Raw genomic sequence first — 15,188 nt, forward strand, 5'->3', positions numbered from 1 at the left:
TACACTGTGGTTGTGTACTGATACTACACTTGCTTGTTCTTTGTTGAGTACAGGGCACCTTCAGGTGGCTATTGATAGACCTCAGCTAGGTGACTATTGAGCGTGACCAGAATCAAGGGTGAGCTAGTTCTTTCGGTCTGCCATGGATCTTTCTTGTTTAAGTCCACTCTTTTCGAACTCAGACTATTTGTTTAAGATGTTTGTTTAGTTTCGGGGTTGTACCCCTTGTTCTTAGACTTGTCGTTAGTAGAGTTTTTCTGCAATGACTTTTAGTTCTAGGGGTTGTTCTTCCGCATTAGTTTGGTTAGTTGTTTATGAAACCTTGGAATTTATGGGACTCCATTTTTATTGTCATTTAAACTTGCTTCCGTATCTTTAAATGCCTTAGTTTTCATAAAATTTGTTAGTTTGGGTTGTAGTAATGGTTCTCTCACTGGAGAATTAGCGTGGGTGCTAATCACGACGGTCTGGGTCATGACAATTTCAAACATATTAATCTAAATATGTGAACTAATGTAAGTTTGATTTAAACTTGAAGTTGCTCAACCAAATTTTGGTTAAAAAAACGAGTATTTTTCAGTCCAATTTACATATATTTACACTATAATATCTTATTACTTTAAAATTAATTAAGTCAAAATTTAATTAATTATTGTAGATTTCTTATGTTACTTTTCAAGTTAACTTAGTACTAGTGAACTTGTCCGCGCTTCGTGCGTAATGAATTATCGTTTTATAAATTTGTTATTAATTAAAAAAATAAAACTTATTTTTACTACTATAGTTCTTTTAAGAATTTTTTTATATTATAAAATATAAAATATTGTTGATGAAAATTTATCACTTTACTAATCCCTTTCTGCTTCGGAGAGGTAAAGTTAAAATTTGAATTTGATGAATTTTGAGTTTTTATCTTTTACATTATTGAATTCTAAATTAGTTATGTGTATTTATTTAATAAAATTTGTAGAGATCAAAGTTTCTTGATTGACCAAACTCACTACTCTGTCCGTATTTTCACATAAACAAAAAAAATATGATGGACAGAAGTATTGATCAATAACAATAATAATAATAATAGCGACATATGTGTAATCAAACAAAAAAAGTTATAACAATTAGTTCCTTCTAGCAAAAGAAACAATTTAAAAATTCAAAAAGACAAATAAATTATGTAATTTTTTTTTGCAGTTTTTACGAAGTTATAACAATTAGTTCCTAGGAATAAACAAATAAGAAAATATAAAGAACAAAAAAAGAAAAATAAGTGATTTGAGGAAATAATATAAATAACATTAATAATGAAATTAATGGAAGGAAGTAAAAGAAATTAATAGCATTGATAATAATAGGAATTAAATATGGTCATTTTTTATATTTATTTCAAAAAAATCCAGTCTTTTGAAATTAAAAAAAAAAACTTCAAAAACAAAACAAAATTTGAGGCAAAATCTTTTTTGGAAGAATAACTTTATTTTTGAGAAATTATTTAATTAAAATGTAAGAAAAAATTTCGAAAATATTGATAAATTAAAAATAAAATAAATTTTAATTAAAGACACAAAAAAATAAGACAAAGTAAAAGAAGAAATAAATTAGTAGAATAAAGAAGTTGAGAGAAATAATGTCAACAGTGAACTTTAATTAATTGAAGATAAAATAAAAAATAAACTTTAAGTAAAGAAGCATAAAAAAATTAAGATAAAATCCTCCAACTTTGATATCAATTCCATATATATATATTTTATTTCCTTTTTATAAATTTGTCCCCACCAAACGATAACATTTTCATATTTAACACTAATTTAACTTTAAACTACTCATTTTATTTTTTATAAGCTTACTTATAACCACTAAGATATTTATGACTTGTTTGAAATCACAAATTTCAAGTGATTTTTTTTTTATAAACTCAGCAATTAGTCAAACAAATCGAAACAAAGTAAAGAGATTAAATAGATGGTTAACAGACAAGGATCTTTTCATCAACCACAAGAAGCAAGTCGAGTTACGGATATGATGGCTTCCTTAAGTTATCAAGTGGAGGAAGTAATTTTGCATATTCAAAGGGTAGTAAAATCGTCACATGATATTAAAAAAGAGAGTCAAACATCACCACATAAACAATATTAGTTAGGAATTATATTGTAGTTTATTAATTTTAAGGAACTTCAATGTACATCTTATTACATGTAAGATGACATGTTTATTCAATAAGTATATAATTTGAACTATAAAGTTATTAAATTATATCGAATTCATAACGGTTGCTCCGTCCTGACCTAGACCATGGACCAAGTGACAGGAACTATACCTAAATTTGTATCCAACCCTAAAGCTCTCCACACAGCAATGGAACCATCCACTATGTTGCTTTTACATGGACTTTGAAAAGCATGTTCTGCATCACAACCCATAGTAGAATCACATTCATCCACCACTTTAGCTGTTACGGTCTTTCCGTTATTAGCGCAAATGCGTATCATTTAACCACACCTTGAACGTCCTGCGAACCATCCAGTGGACAATGCCACTATTCTTTCGTTGTTGTCATGATATTGCCCATCACATGATGATGGACCACCCCCGTCACCTCCTCTACTGAAGTCGTTGAAGGTAAGTTGAGCGGGCGTTGAGGAGGTGACCGGTGGCGAGCAACGGTATATTGGGTGTACACCATTGCAATTGACTGTGCCAGACGAATGACATGTATTGGTTGGAGTTGGAGATGGGACGGAAGGAGGGCTACTTTTGCAAGTTTTGGTTCCAACGTTAGGATCATCGTTACATTTTCCGTTTATGCAAATTAATTGACCGTCACAATCGTCCCAAGTTTTACAAGGGCCGTTACATTGGGAAATGGCGTTAGAAGTAGAGATGAAAATGGTGAAAATTAGTGAAAGAAAGGCTAGATTGGACATCGTGGCTATTTTTGTAATGATTGAGAAGGTTATATGTGTAACAAAGAGTTGATGGGTGAAGGAAAGTGTCTAAATGGATGAATATATATAGGGAGAAATGATATTGTGAGTCTTAATTTTCGGCTAGTAGAGCTGTGCACGTGTCAAATGTATGGATTGCCCTCAATTTGAATATGTTATTTATTAATAGAAAAGTTAATTACTTGAGTTGGAATGAACTAATTCGAGATAGGTTAAACAATGAATAATAGTTTAATTCAAATTTCTCGTAAATTTTTTGTTAAGGAAGTAGATTGAGANGTTGGAGATGGGACGGAAGGAGGGCTACTTTTGCAAGTTTTGATTCCAACGTTAGGATCATCGTTACATTTTCCGTTTATGCAAATTAATTGACCGTCGCAATCGTCCCAAGTTTTACAAGGGCCGTTACATTGGGAAATGGCGTTAGAAGTAGAGATGAAAATGGTGAAAATTATTGAAAGAAAGGCTAGATTGGACATTGTGGCTATTTTTGTAATGATTGAGAAGGTTATATGTGTAACAAAGTGTTGATGGGTGAAGGAAAGTGTCTAAATGGAAGAATATATATAGGGAGAAATGATATTGTGGGTCTAAATTTTCGGCTAGTAGAGCTGTGCAGTGTCAAATGTATGGATTGCCCTCAATTTGAATATGTTATTTATTAATATAAAAGTTAATTACTTGAGTTGGAATGAACTAATTCGAGATAGGTTAAACAATGAATAATAATTTAATTCAAATTTCTCGTAAATTTTTTGTCAAGGAAGTAGATTGAGAATCATAAAGTAATTTCTTATCTGTTTTAATCTTGATGGAAAAAATTATTTTGATAAAAAGTGACAAATATTCCTTAAAATTAAATGAGGTGCGCAAACTAACTCAAATACCCACATAGACTTTTGTGGCTATTCAATGCAAAGACTTGCATGGATGCACGGCTTCTGACATTAGGATTAATAGATGGACTAGAAAGTTGATTGGACTAATTAATACATGTTCGTGGTAAAATGGTTTGAATTTTCTTCACCTTTAATTAGAGGGGTCGTGCTTAATCTTTTTGGAAATGAACCTTTTTTTTTATTGAAAGCGTTATTTTTTAGAAATGAAATATGTAATACACAAATTTAAATTTCGTCAAATTTCAATAAAAATATCAAAAAAAGGAGTTCATTGACCAAAACTTCACCCATAAAAAGCTAGTGGCTACGAGCTCGTCGTTATACCATATAAATATAGAGAGCAAAGTAATTAGTAACTAATACTCCCTATGTCCCTAATTACTTGTCCACTTTTCCTTTTTTAATTGTCCCTAATTAGTTGTCCATTTTGACAAATCAAGAAAGAACAATTTTTTTTTACCTATTATATCTTCAATTAATTACTTTGAAAAAGGTAAGACTTCTTGAAAACCTTAAGTTTTTAATTCATCTACTTCATAATAAGTATGGGTAAAATGGTAAACTCACTATGTCAATAATTATTTTCTTAATAGGTGTGTCAATTCAAAAGTAGATAAGTAATTAGGGATAGAGGGAGTAACTTTTGTATAGTCGATTAATTAATTCTTTAAGAATACTTTTCTTCCTATTTTTTCTTCCCAATCCTTGAAAAAGTTATAAAAAAATAGTTTATCTGTCATGTTATACTTTTTAAATTGCTCCTGGTTAATTAATTAATTAATTTTTCAAGTAATTAACAAGTAGGAGAGTAATATGGGAAAAAAATTAGACCGTAGAGAGAGATGCTAATCTCTANTCAATAATTGTTTTCTTAATAGGTGTGTCAATTCAAAAGTGGACAAGTAATTAGAGACAGAGGGAGTAACTTTTGTATAGTCGATTAATTAATTCTTTAAGAATACTTTTCTTCCTATTTTTTCTTCCCAATCCTTGAAAAAGTTATAAAAAAATAGTTTATCTGTCATGTTATACTTTTTAAATTGCTCCTGGTTAATTAATTAATTAATTTTTCAAGTAATTAACAAGTAGGAGAGTAATATGGGAAAAAAATTAGACCGTAGAGAGAGATGCTAATCTCTATTACTCTTTCCCTAGGTAGTGGCTGCTAATTAATTCATTTATTCATTATTGACTCAATTAATGGATAAATATATTTCTAGATTTTTTCCTCCAAAAAAAAAAAAGAAGAGGAAAAGACAAGTCCGGGATCAAGTAAGGAGGGTTGATTTTCTCATCTTAAAGTATCGAGCATTTTAGGGGTATAGCACAATTATAATAGCGAGATTTGTAATGGAATATGACGGCTAATTATCACGTATTTTGTTGATGATTTTATTCAGGGGCGGCTCAACATAATTCGAGGCCTAAAGCAAAATTTTAATTAGAGGCCTAAAATCTAAATAAACATTCTTTGTATTTATTTATTTATTTTTCTAAATTTTTAGATGTAAATTACTACTAAATATCTTTTATATAAATAATTTTTTCAAATACTTTTTTCAATTATTATTTTAGGTAAGATTTTATCAATTCAACATTGAAAAACATCCTTATATTAAGACAATTATTATATGAATTATGAACATAATTGTATAAGTAATAAGTTGATAAACTTTAAAGATAAGAGTTAGAATCATAGAATCTGATTCAAAAAGTTTGATAACTTTGTATGCCTACTTTAATATGAAAATTTACGAAGAAATAAAAAAAGAATTTGTAATTTACTTTGTTCAACACTTTTCGACTATTGATTCATATTTTTGAGAGTGTATTACTCTAACTATCAAAGATTTGAAAAAATAAAGTGCAAAAAAGAGTTAAAAATAATAAATAATGTGAGTGTTAGCGAAAAAAATGTAAGAGTCCAAAACAATGTTTTCTTGACTTCTTCTATTTTAATGGAATTAAAATACATAATTTTTTATTTGTAGAAATTTGAGGCCCCCAAAAACGGGGGGCCTAAGGCCAATGCCTTAAATTTTATAAGCAAGAGCCGCCCCTGATTTTATTATATAACTAATAAAAAAAATACTCATTATTGACTCAGTAATGGATGAATATATACATTTTAAGTATTTTCCTTAAATAAATAAAAAGAGAGAAACATAATCCCATGACCAAGCAAGGAGGATAAAATTTTCCATTTTAATCAAAGTATATGATATTTTCGGGGTTTAGCACAATAACAAATCACAATAGAGAGATTTGTGATGAAATTTGATGAATAATTATTCTATATTTGTCGATGATTTTATAATATAATAAATTTAATAACAAAATTTATTAATATGGACGAAATTTGTGAAAGGTTTCTTAATAATTCTATTTTGTCACAAGATATTTTTCACACTCGAATTTGTGATGGATTATTAAGTTACAAATATCACCGACGAGCAACACATGACCCTATACTTCGTTATAAATCTTTCAAAGTATTTTGATGGAGACTATTTATGTTGATTAATTCTTCTAATTAAAAAATAAATTAAAAAGTGATAGTCCACATTCTAGAATAGTCTTGTGTAAATTCAATTGTCAATTTTCATAGTTTGATTTCAAACATATTTATCTGATTTGTTATGAAGGTCACATATTGTTAGGCATTTGACCTAGTTTATTTATATATAAACATCCGATACAAATGAATTTTTAACACTAAAGAGTTTGGCTACCTTGTGTTAACCCGAGACCTTTGGTTAAAGGTAAAACACTCCCACCAGTGCACCACAATTCATGTTGGTTGCAATTCTGTTGGGAGCGTTACCCCCAAATGCAGTGTGCTATCCAAATTTAGTCGGGGCTCCAATATAGGCTTCGGACACCAGATGGGAAACCAAAAAAATATCTGAATTGCTGCCAACCTTATCATGTTGAGAATATGTTTGTGACAATATTGGTTAATTTGTAAAAACATAAATCTAGATAGATCATTATATTATTGATGAGAAACATTATATTTGTGCGTATCTTAAATGGTTTCCTCATTGTATATTTGGACTATTTGGCATATATTGTATGAATAATGTAGGATTGTTGTATTCTTGTTTGATTGCATACAAACGAGCTTTGACTCTTATTTCTCTCCATTGTTCAATATGATATTAGAGTAAATAAATAATATAATATCGAGTCTTATAAGAGTAAATAAAGATTATGATATCGAGTCTTCCACTGCCATTCATTATTCAAAAAGAATTTTCACGTATTTGACAAATGAAAAAGAATTAGACTCACACGTAAGTAATAAATCAAGAATATGAGATTAAGTAAAAAATGTGGTCTTCAATAATTTAGATGATATAGTTACACAAAATTCAACTATATTTAGAAATTGGAATGGATATATATATTGCTTTGCTTATTGGAAATTACACATGGTATTCAATTAGTTTGTCTTAGTTACTGTTTGGACAAAGACTATTTGTTTGACCATAATTTTTTCAAATACTGTATAAATATTTTGAATTATTAACTAGTGTGACTTTGTAACACCTCACAATTCTATTCTTAAAATCTGAATTGTTCGTCGTAAGTATATAAGCTTGAATCGGGTGATTTCCAACTTGATAATGTGTTTTAAGGTTCTTTACCAAATGTATAAAGGGTATCGGAAGTGATTTAGGGTCATAAGGGACCTCTAACACCAAGCCAACTTCAAAGCATTTTTATCGGCTAAGTTTTCGCATAAGTCCATATAAGGGTCAACTTCATACAACCATATCTCTTAGAATATGAAGAGTTAGGTGATCCATAACCTATCAAATTAAAGATTTATGAGTACTTTTTCCAACGCCGCCAAGTTTGCATTAATCCGAGTTTTGCATAAAAAAGTTATGACTGATTTACTAGAGAAGCTCTAGCCTGGTAGCAGCTCCGCAATGGCGCCATGTTACAGAGTGAATACGGACCTCACTGTCTGCTAGAATAAAATTTCGACTTCCATCTCTTTTTATTTATTTTTTAAGAGTATTTTCGTCCTAAACTCCACCAGCGAGTCATCTAAATAGCCATGAACGCGTAGAAAATTAGTTTTTTTTTTTTATAATTGAATCCTCTCTTTCACTCCTAAAATTCTACGCTCAAGAACTTCAAGAAACATCAAGACTAGGGTTCATCTTTCAACATTCTCCATCAAAATTCCCTTCTAAGGTATGTAAGGCTTCAATGAGAGTATTCTTTTTTACTCTTATGCTTAAAGTGTTTTGATTCTCAATAATTTCACAAGATTATTAGAAGTAAAGCTAGGGTTTTTTATGAAATTATGTTCTTTCTTCAATAAACTATGTTTTTCATTTTTTCACTGTGATTTTGCAACCTTTTAGCATGATTCTTAGTTCATGCAAACCCTTATGTATTTTAAGCATGAAAACAAGCATGTTATGAATTACAACCTAAATACCTGTTATTTTAAGATATGACTTTTGAGTTTAGCCTCATATATGATTCAAGATGTAAGTGATTTTCATACCTATGAGCATTATATGAAGATATGTTATTTTGGAAGGACTATTTAGTACCAAGAGGATGCGAGTTTAGAAAACTCAAGTTCCATAACTATGCGCCAACACAGGATTATGTTTTAGATTAGTGGATCCACATAGATATGATATAGTCTTATACTCTGGAAAGGTATAAGGAAGCCCTCCCAACTGGATTAACTAGTGCACATCATGAGCTCACATGGTGTATATCGGTTATAAAAAACTCTCCAAATATGCAAATTGTAAGATATGTTTTTAGGACTATATGGTTAATTTGAAGAATGAATATTTATGTATATGATCATGCAAGACTATTGAAAAAGACTCAACTATATGTAGAGATTTTTATGATACCTGGTCATGGACTTCAATTGTTTTCTCTTCAACACTTTTACTATACATATGATCTTGGAAAATCTTATTTCACTATCTTGTTCTTGATTCTCTAAATGATTATGCTAGTGTCCTCCCTTACTTACTCAGTACTTTCCACGTATTGACGCATATATTTCTCTGCGCTGCATCTATTCATGATGTAGATACCAGCATTCACACTCAGATTCGTGGCTAGTGAGGTTGCAACACTCCCAGTTAGTTCTTGGTGAGCCCTCCTCATTTGGGGACTCCATTGTTTTAGACTATCAACTTCTTTTCTTATGTTGTCTTTATTTTGAGGTAGTTGGGGACCCTGTCCCGATAAACTTATTTCCTTCGGTTTAAATGTTAGAGGCTTATATATTTCAGACATTAGTTGTTCAGTCATCATGGTTTTGTTGATTTCCTTATTACGACTTATTAAGTATATGTTTCAGCTTCCACATTAGTTTCATATGATATGCTTTGATATGTTATGTCAAGGGTTAGCTTGGGGCCACTCGTGGTTCTGAGTACCGTGTCTCGGCTGGGGTGTAGATCCGGGTCGTGACAGACTTACTCTATAATACTTTTTTTAATATATGTAATTTCTAAATATATAAATTTTATTTCAAAAAGATTGAAGATTCTACATCTGAATTCGCACCATACATTAGTTAATTTGACAGTCATACTCTGAATCAAGCCAAATAAATTAAAACAGAGGAAAAGAATTAGTAATTAACTAGAAATATTTCATAGCAAATTCTTGGGTACACTAGTCATGTCCATCTTATCACATATTTTATATACTAGATTGGCCATGACCCTTGCCAAGCACGGGACCAACATACTTGATTTTGATCACTTTTTTACTGTAACAATATAACTTAAAATAGTTCCATTACATTTAGCAAAATGACTTTGTACTAACACAGGTAAGAAAATAACGTTCTCATGTACATGTGAGAAAAAAATAAGCTCATATCTATGCCTTTGAACAATATTAATCATGTTTAAATTTTGCATCAAGATTAGATAAAATCAATCACTGATTCATACTAAAATAATAATAACCTGATCTGGAATTTTTATTATAGTAAGTTCATAAAACTATCCATAAATCAAATGTATATACTACATATCATCAAATCAAATGTGCTATTACATTTTCTCTCTACTCTGACAAAGGTCAGTAGTAGTCAACAATATTCTTCAATTAAAATATTCAGTACTGAAATTAAGTAAAAATCTGTGGCAATTAGGATCCATCACCTTCTATAGACATCGTTATCATTAATACTTATAAGCTGCAAGAACCATTGGATTAAAAATAATAATAATAATCAGCAGAAGCGATCGACAAGAAATCATGATCTATTTTTCTTGAATCCATTTTTGAAATTGATTTCCCCCCAAATTTCTTGGAGCTTAATAGCAGGGAAAATATTATCATGCGAAATCATCTTAATAGAAACAAAAATGGTTACTGCATATACATTGCTCTACTTTCTTGCCTAAGCAATTGAACAAATGTCATCATGTACAAGAATCTTTGGGCATTTCAAAAATGAATTGGGAATAACATATTGTTGTCTTGCACAAAAACTAACAAGTCCAATCTTATGCCTCAACCTTTATCCTATTTTTTTTTTTATTATCTTCCTTCCAATTCAACACATCTTTTAGAGTAAGGAAAAAAAGAGATACTTGCTACGGTAGAACCACCATTTGATTAACAGCTTAAACAGAATAACAAAAACAATGTCAATTCATGAGTGGAATATCACATAGACAACATTTTAATTTATTGTTATAAGTATTACATAGACAATGTTCACAACAATTTTTTTTTATGAAGTAACANTACATTTTCTCTCTACTCTGACAAAGGTCAGTAGTAGTCAACAATATTCTTCAATTAAAATATTCAGTACTGAAATAAAGTAAAAATCTGTGGCAATTAGGATCCATCACCTTCTATAGACATCGTTATCATTAATACTTATAAGCTGCAAGAACCATTGGATTAAAAATAATACTAATAATCAGCAGAAGCGATCCACTAGAAATCATGATCTATTTTTCTTGAATCCATTTTTGAAATTGATTTCCCCCCAAATTTCTTGGAACTTAATAGCAGGGAAAATATTATCATGCGAAATCATCTTAATAGAAACAAAAAAGGTTACTGCATATACATTGCTCTACTTTCTTGACTAAACAATTGAACAAATGTCATCATGTACAAGAATCTTTGGGCAATGAATTGGGACTAACATATTGTTTTCTTGCACAAAAACTAACAAGTCCAATCTTATGCCTCAACCTTTATCCTATTTTTTTTTTATTATCTTCCTTCCAATTCAACACGTCTTTTAGAGTAAGGAAAAAGAGAGATACTTGTTACGGTAGAACCACCATTTGATTAACAGCTTAAACAGAATAACAAAAACAATGTCAATTCATGAGTGGAATATCACATAGACAACATTTTAATTTATTGTTATAAGTATTACACAGACAATGTTCACAACAAATTTTTTTATAAAGTAACAAATTTGAGCAGAAAACAACCATATACACATGTTAATAACACAAAATCAATTCACCCTAATACAACATCCCTAGAGAGTAATAGAACACATTTTACTCCTTCCGTTTCAGTTTATTTGTATTACTTTCCTTTTTAGTTCGTTTAAAAAAGAGCGTCTCTTCACCTTTTTAGCGACTCTTTCATTTTAACTTTTCATATGACATGTATAAGATCAAAATGTCATTTTGGTACATTCTATATATTTTATTCTAAAATCACAAAATTTAAAAGCTTTTATTACTTTCTTAAACTTTGTGCCAAAACAATTCGTAGTCATTGGCACACTAACTCATCAAAAAGAAATTTCACTTAACGACACACACAATACCAAAAAAATAAATTCTCAACCTAGTTGATGCATGAATAGAGTCTTGCTTCAAGTCAATAGAAATTCAACATAGCAGCAAATTAAGCTGTACCACAAGTTCTCTTCCTCATCTAGGACACTTGCTTTATGCCTGTCCTTTAATCCAAATGTTATTGTCTTCATATTGTCATACGTTAAAACTTAAGACAACATCCTAAGAACCTCCAATCTTCTACAAATTATTTGATTTAGAGAATATAATATCGGAAGAACTAAAACATGTGATGCCTTATCATCATGGTACATCAAAACTCAAATTGATGTTTTACCCTCTTAACGCGATAGAACCTGAATCTACTGTCTAACCCTCAAACATTTTTCATCATGGTGCATCTGGACTTTAACATGATGTCTTACCCTTTTGGTACAATGAGACTTGAATCCACCATCTTACCCTCAATCAACGGTATAATAAACCAAAGTACAACATGACTCACCCTATGTGCCTTTCAAAATATTTCAATAAAATTCATAAAATATAATCACTTCTGTCATCTAATGCCTTTGACAATATAAGTAATTGTAATAAGGAAAAATATAAAATCTACCTCAAGATTAGCGTAATCAAAATAATACTCAAACTTATGCTATCAAAACTTTATACCTTCTTCCACTTAAGAAATTAATATATTCACAGGGATCAAAATGGATACTCTGTCAAAATTGTTATCAAAAGTAGCCGAGACAATTACTAGTGATAATTACATTTTAGCACTCCTTGTAAATGTTGCTAAAGTTTATAGCGACATTATATCTGGTGGAAATTAACTAATGTCGGTAAAGGCTTTAGCATTTGTTGTTTTTTTCTTATGAGTTGTGCTACCCTTGTGCTTCTCATGATCTCACCACAATTCTCTTGTAAAATCTAGCTTCTACACTAAACAAGATTTTCTTTGGTCTTCTGTATACCTGTTTGTTTCTGCTAAAGTAAAAACATGCAGTGAATATGAGATCAAACTCAACAATGAAGAAGAGCTATTGTTCTGTAATCTATGGTCATGACAACTTTTGAAGCACGATACGTTAGGACTTTTTGATGATATAGGTACAGCTTCTTTACATTCACTTCCCTTCTCTTTAATTGTGGTTCCCAACATTTCTTTTGTGAATATGCCTTTAATTCAAGTAAATATTGTGTCTGTCTATCCGATGACTACGAAAATGCTTTATTTCTTTTCATGCTGATTCCATCGATCCCGCATTGTTCTTGCACCTATTTATAACATTCTTCTTGAGTCAAATAGAATTTACCATGTCATTATCGTTTGATTTCATACAAATGGACAGAAGTTGGCACTGCAACACTTTGTAATTGAGTAGCTCGTTAGAAGGCGGAAGACAAAATGTCGATTGTAGTGCTAAAATTTGACATAAAAAACAATTCTTATTAACCTTCACCAACTACATGAAAACCACTTGCATAAATATCATACTTAGACTAGCTTAGTAAGTACAAGCACCACTAAGAAATAAAATATAAACTTATTACAAGCCAAATGTAGAAAACATAAACCCCCAAGCACTAATCAACCTTTGCTGCTTATAACATCACCATTTTCCTTAACACCATTATCCTTTTCGTTTACACCGTCAGCATTCTTGACTTCTTCAGTAGCACCATTATCCTTCTCAGCCGCCTTTGCTTTCTCTTCTTCCTCAGCCTTCAGTTTTGCTTCCTCTTTTGCAATTTCAAGAGCTTTAATCAATCTCTCCAAGCAAGTGTCTGCATTTTCCTTTGAGGACTTGGGCATCAAATTCTCAGCAATATCAGCAGGAGTCGTATTAGTTTCCTCCAATAAGCGGCGAATCTCAGGAAAGTGAACATGAGGTTCAACAACGTCAAGATAATTATGTGCAAGAACTTTGAACGATTCAAAGCAACAGTAGGATAGGACAATATGTTTATCCATCCTCCCCCTCCTAATTAGAGCAGGATCAAGCTTCTCCATATAGTTGGTAGTGAAGATGACAAGCCTTTCACCGCCAATAGCTGACCATAGACCATCAATGAAGTTCAAAAGTCCAGATAAAGTTACCTCACTTTGCTTTTCTTTCTCCTCTCCTCCCTTTTTTATCTTCTCCTTGACAGCATCTTCCTCGTTTTTATCTTTATCTTCTTTCTTCTTCTTCTTCTTCTCTCGTTGACCTGTAAGCTCAAGGGAACAATCAATGTCTTCAATCACAATAATAGATTTACCTGTAGTGTCTATCAGCAATTTTCTTAGCTCGGTATTGTCCTTAACCGATGTCAGCTCAAGATCATAGATGTCATACTTCAATAAATTAGCCATAGCAGCAATCATGCTAGATTTACCCGTTCCCGGAGGACCATAAAGAAGAAAACCACGCTTCCACGCCTTGCCAATCTTTGCATAATAGTCTTTTGACTTGCTAAATGTTTCGAGATCATCCATAATCTCTTGCTTCTTCTTTGGATCCATGGCTAGAGTATCAAATGTTGATGGATGCTCAAATACTACTCCACTCCACATCCTCCCTCCCCTGTATCTATAACCACCTCCATCTCCCTTATTGTTTGTGTACAGCTTTCTCTGTCGTTCTTTCACGGATATCGCCTTCCCTTCATCCAACACATACTTCACGTATGAATTTGTGATAAGGTCGCGATTCTTTTTGTGAAACTGGAGCTTGAAATACCTCTTCTCATCCTCCCTATACAAAGATATTGTTTGTCTATTGGCTGGTTTTTGGCTCGAAATCCACTTAACCTTCACGCCTTTATATTCATCGGTTATCTCCTCATGATCATCCATGGTTAGGACAACAGATTGACCATTTTTCGCTGCGTTGGCTTTGAGGCGATTAGCTTGTGTGCTCGAGTTCTTGCTAAGGTACCTTTCAATCGTTACGTAAGCTTTGCTCCGCTCAAACCACCCTTCTGTTTCAAGTTCATAAAAAGTAATGTCAATATAAGGATAGAAATAGTTCACAAGTTTATCGGTATACTTCCTAATATGACCACGAAGTTCGTGTGGAAAATAGTTTTGGTACATGGTCCAGGTGAACATGATTGCTGCAATGGTGGGGCCCAACTGAGTCCAAACATCTTGCATCATATTGAAGTTATTAGGAGTATTCAAAGTGTATGTGAATGTTTGTTATGGCCTCCTATATATAGATAGAAATCGCCAGAGTGGGCGTGCACAATGCCCTTTAAGAAAACACATAAAGACATATTGTGTCATTCTTTTTTTTGATAGACTAAAAAGGAAAGTATATCACATAAATTGAGACACGGACCCCTCGACCTGATTTGAGATTCAACTCCCGGGTGTGAGGTTGGGTCAGAGTCGGATCCCGATCGAGGTGTCGGGTCAGGATTAGGTCGGATCCTAGGTCGAGTGTCGTGGTGGGGTTCTGTGTCGGGTGACGAAGTCAGGTTTCAGGTTGAGAGTCGAGGTCGGATCTGGGTCAGAAATCAGGTCTCGGTTCGAATGTTTGGGTCAGGTCCCGAATCGAGAGTCGGAG

At 31.8% G+C, this 15,188-nt stretch overlaps 1 protein-coding gene and 1 pseudogene across 1 annotated transcript; both read right to left on the reverse strand.

The window, feature by feature from the left end:
- Positions 1–2,139: 2,139 nt before the first annotated feature.
- On the reverse strand, positions 2,140–2,961 carry LOC125845595 (kiwellin-like; annotated as a pseudogene).
- Positions 2,962–13,063: 10,102 nt separating this feature from the next.
- On the reverse strand, positions 13,064–14,818 carry LOC125845588 (AAA-ATPase At3g28580-like). The gene has a single exon (XM_049525130.1). It carries the CDS (start codon positions 14,774–14,776, stop codon positions 13,226–13,228), a length of 1,551 nt encoding a protein of 516 aa, XP_049381087.1. The 5' UTR covers positions 14,777–14,818; the 3' UTR covers positions 13,064–13,225.
- Between the last annotated feature and the right edge of the window lie 370 nt (positions 14,819–15,188).

This window comes from Solanum stenotomum, chromosome 11 (genome assembly GCF_019186545.1).
Source record: "Solanum stenotomum isolate F172 chromosome 11, ASM1918654v1, whole genome shotgun sequence".
In the NCBI taxonomy this organism is placed as follows: domain Eukaryota; kingdom Viridiplantae; phylum Streptophyta; class Magnoliopsida; order Solanales; family Solanaceae; genus Solanum; species Solanum stenotomum.

Coding starts and splice junctions, on each gene's coding strand:
- LOC125845588 (XM_049525130.1), bottom strand. CDS start 14,776: ATGATGCAAGATGTTTGGACTCAGTTGGGCCCCACCATTGCAGCAATC.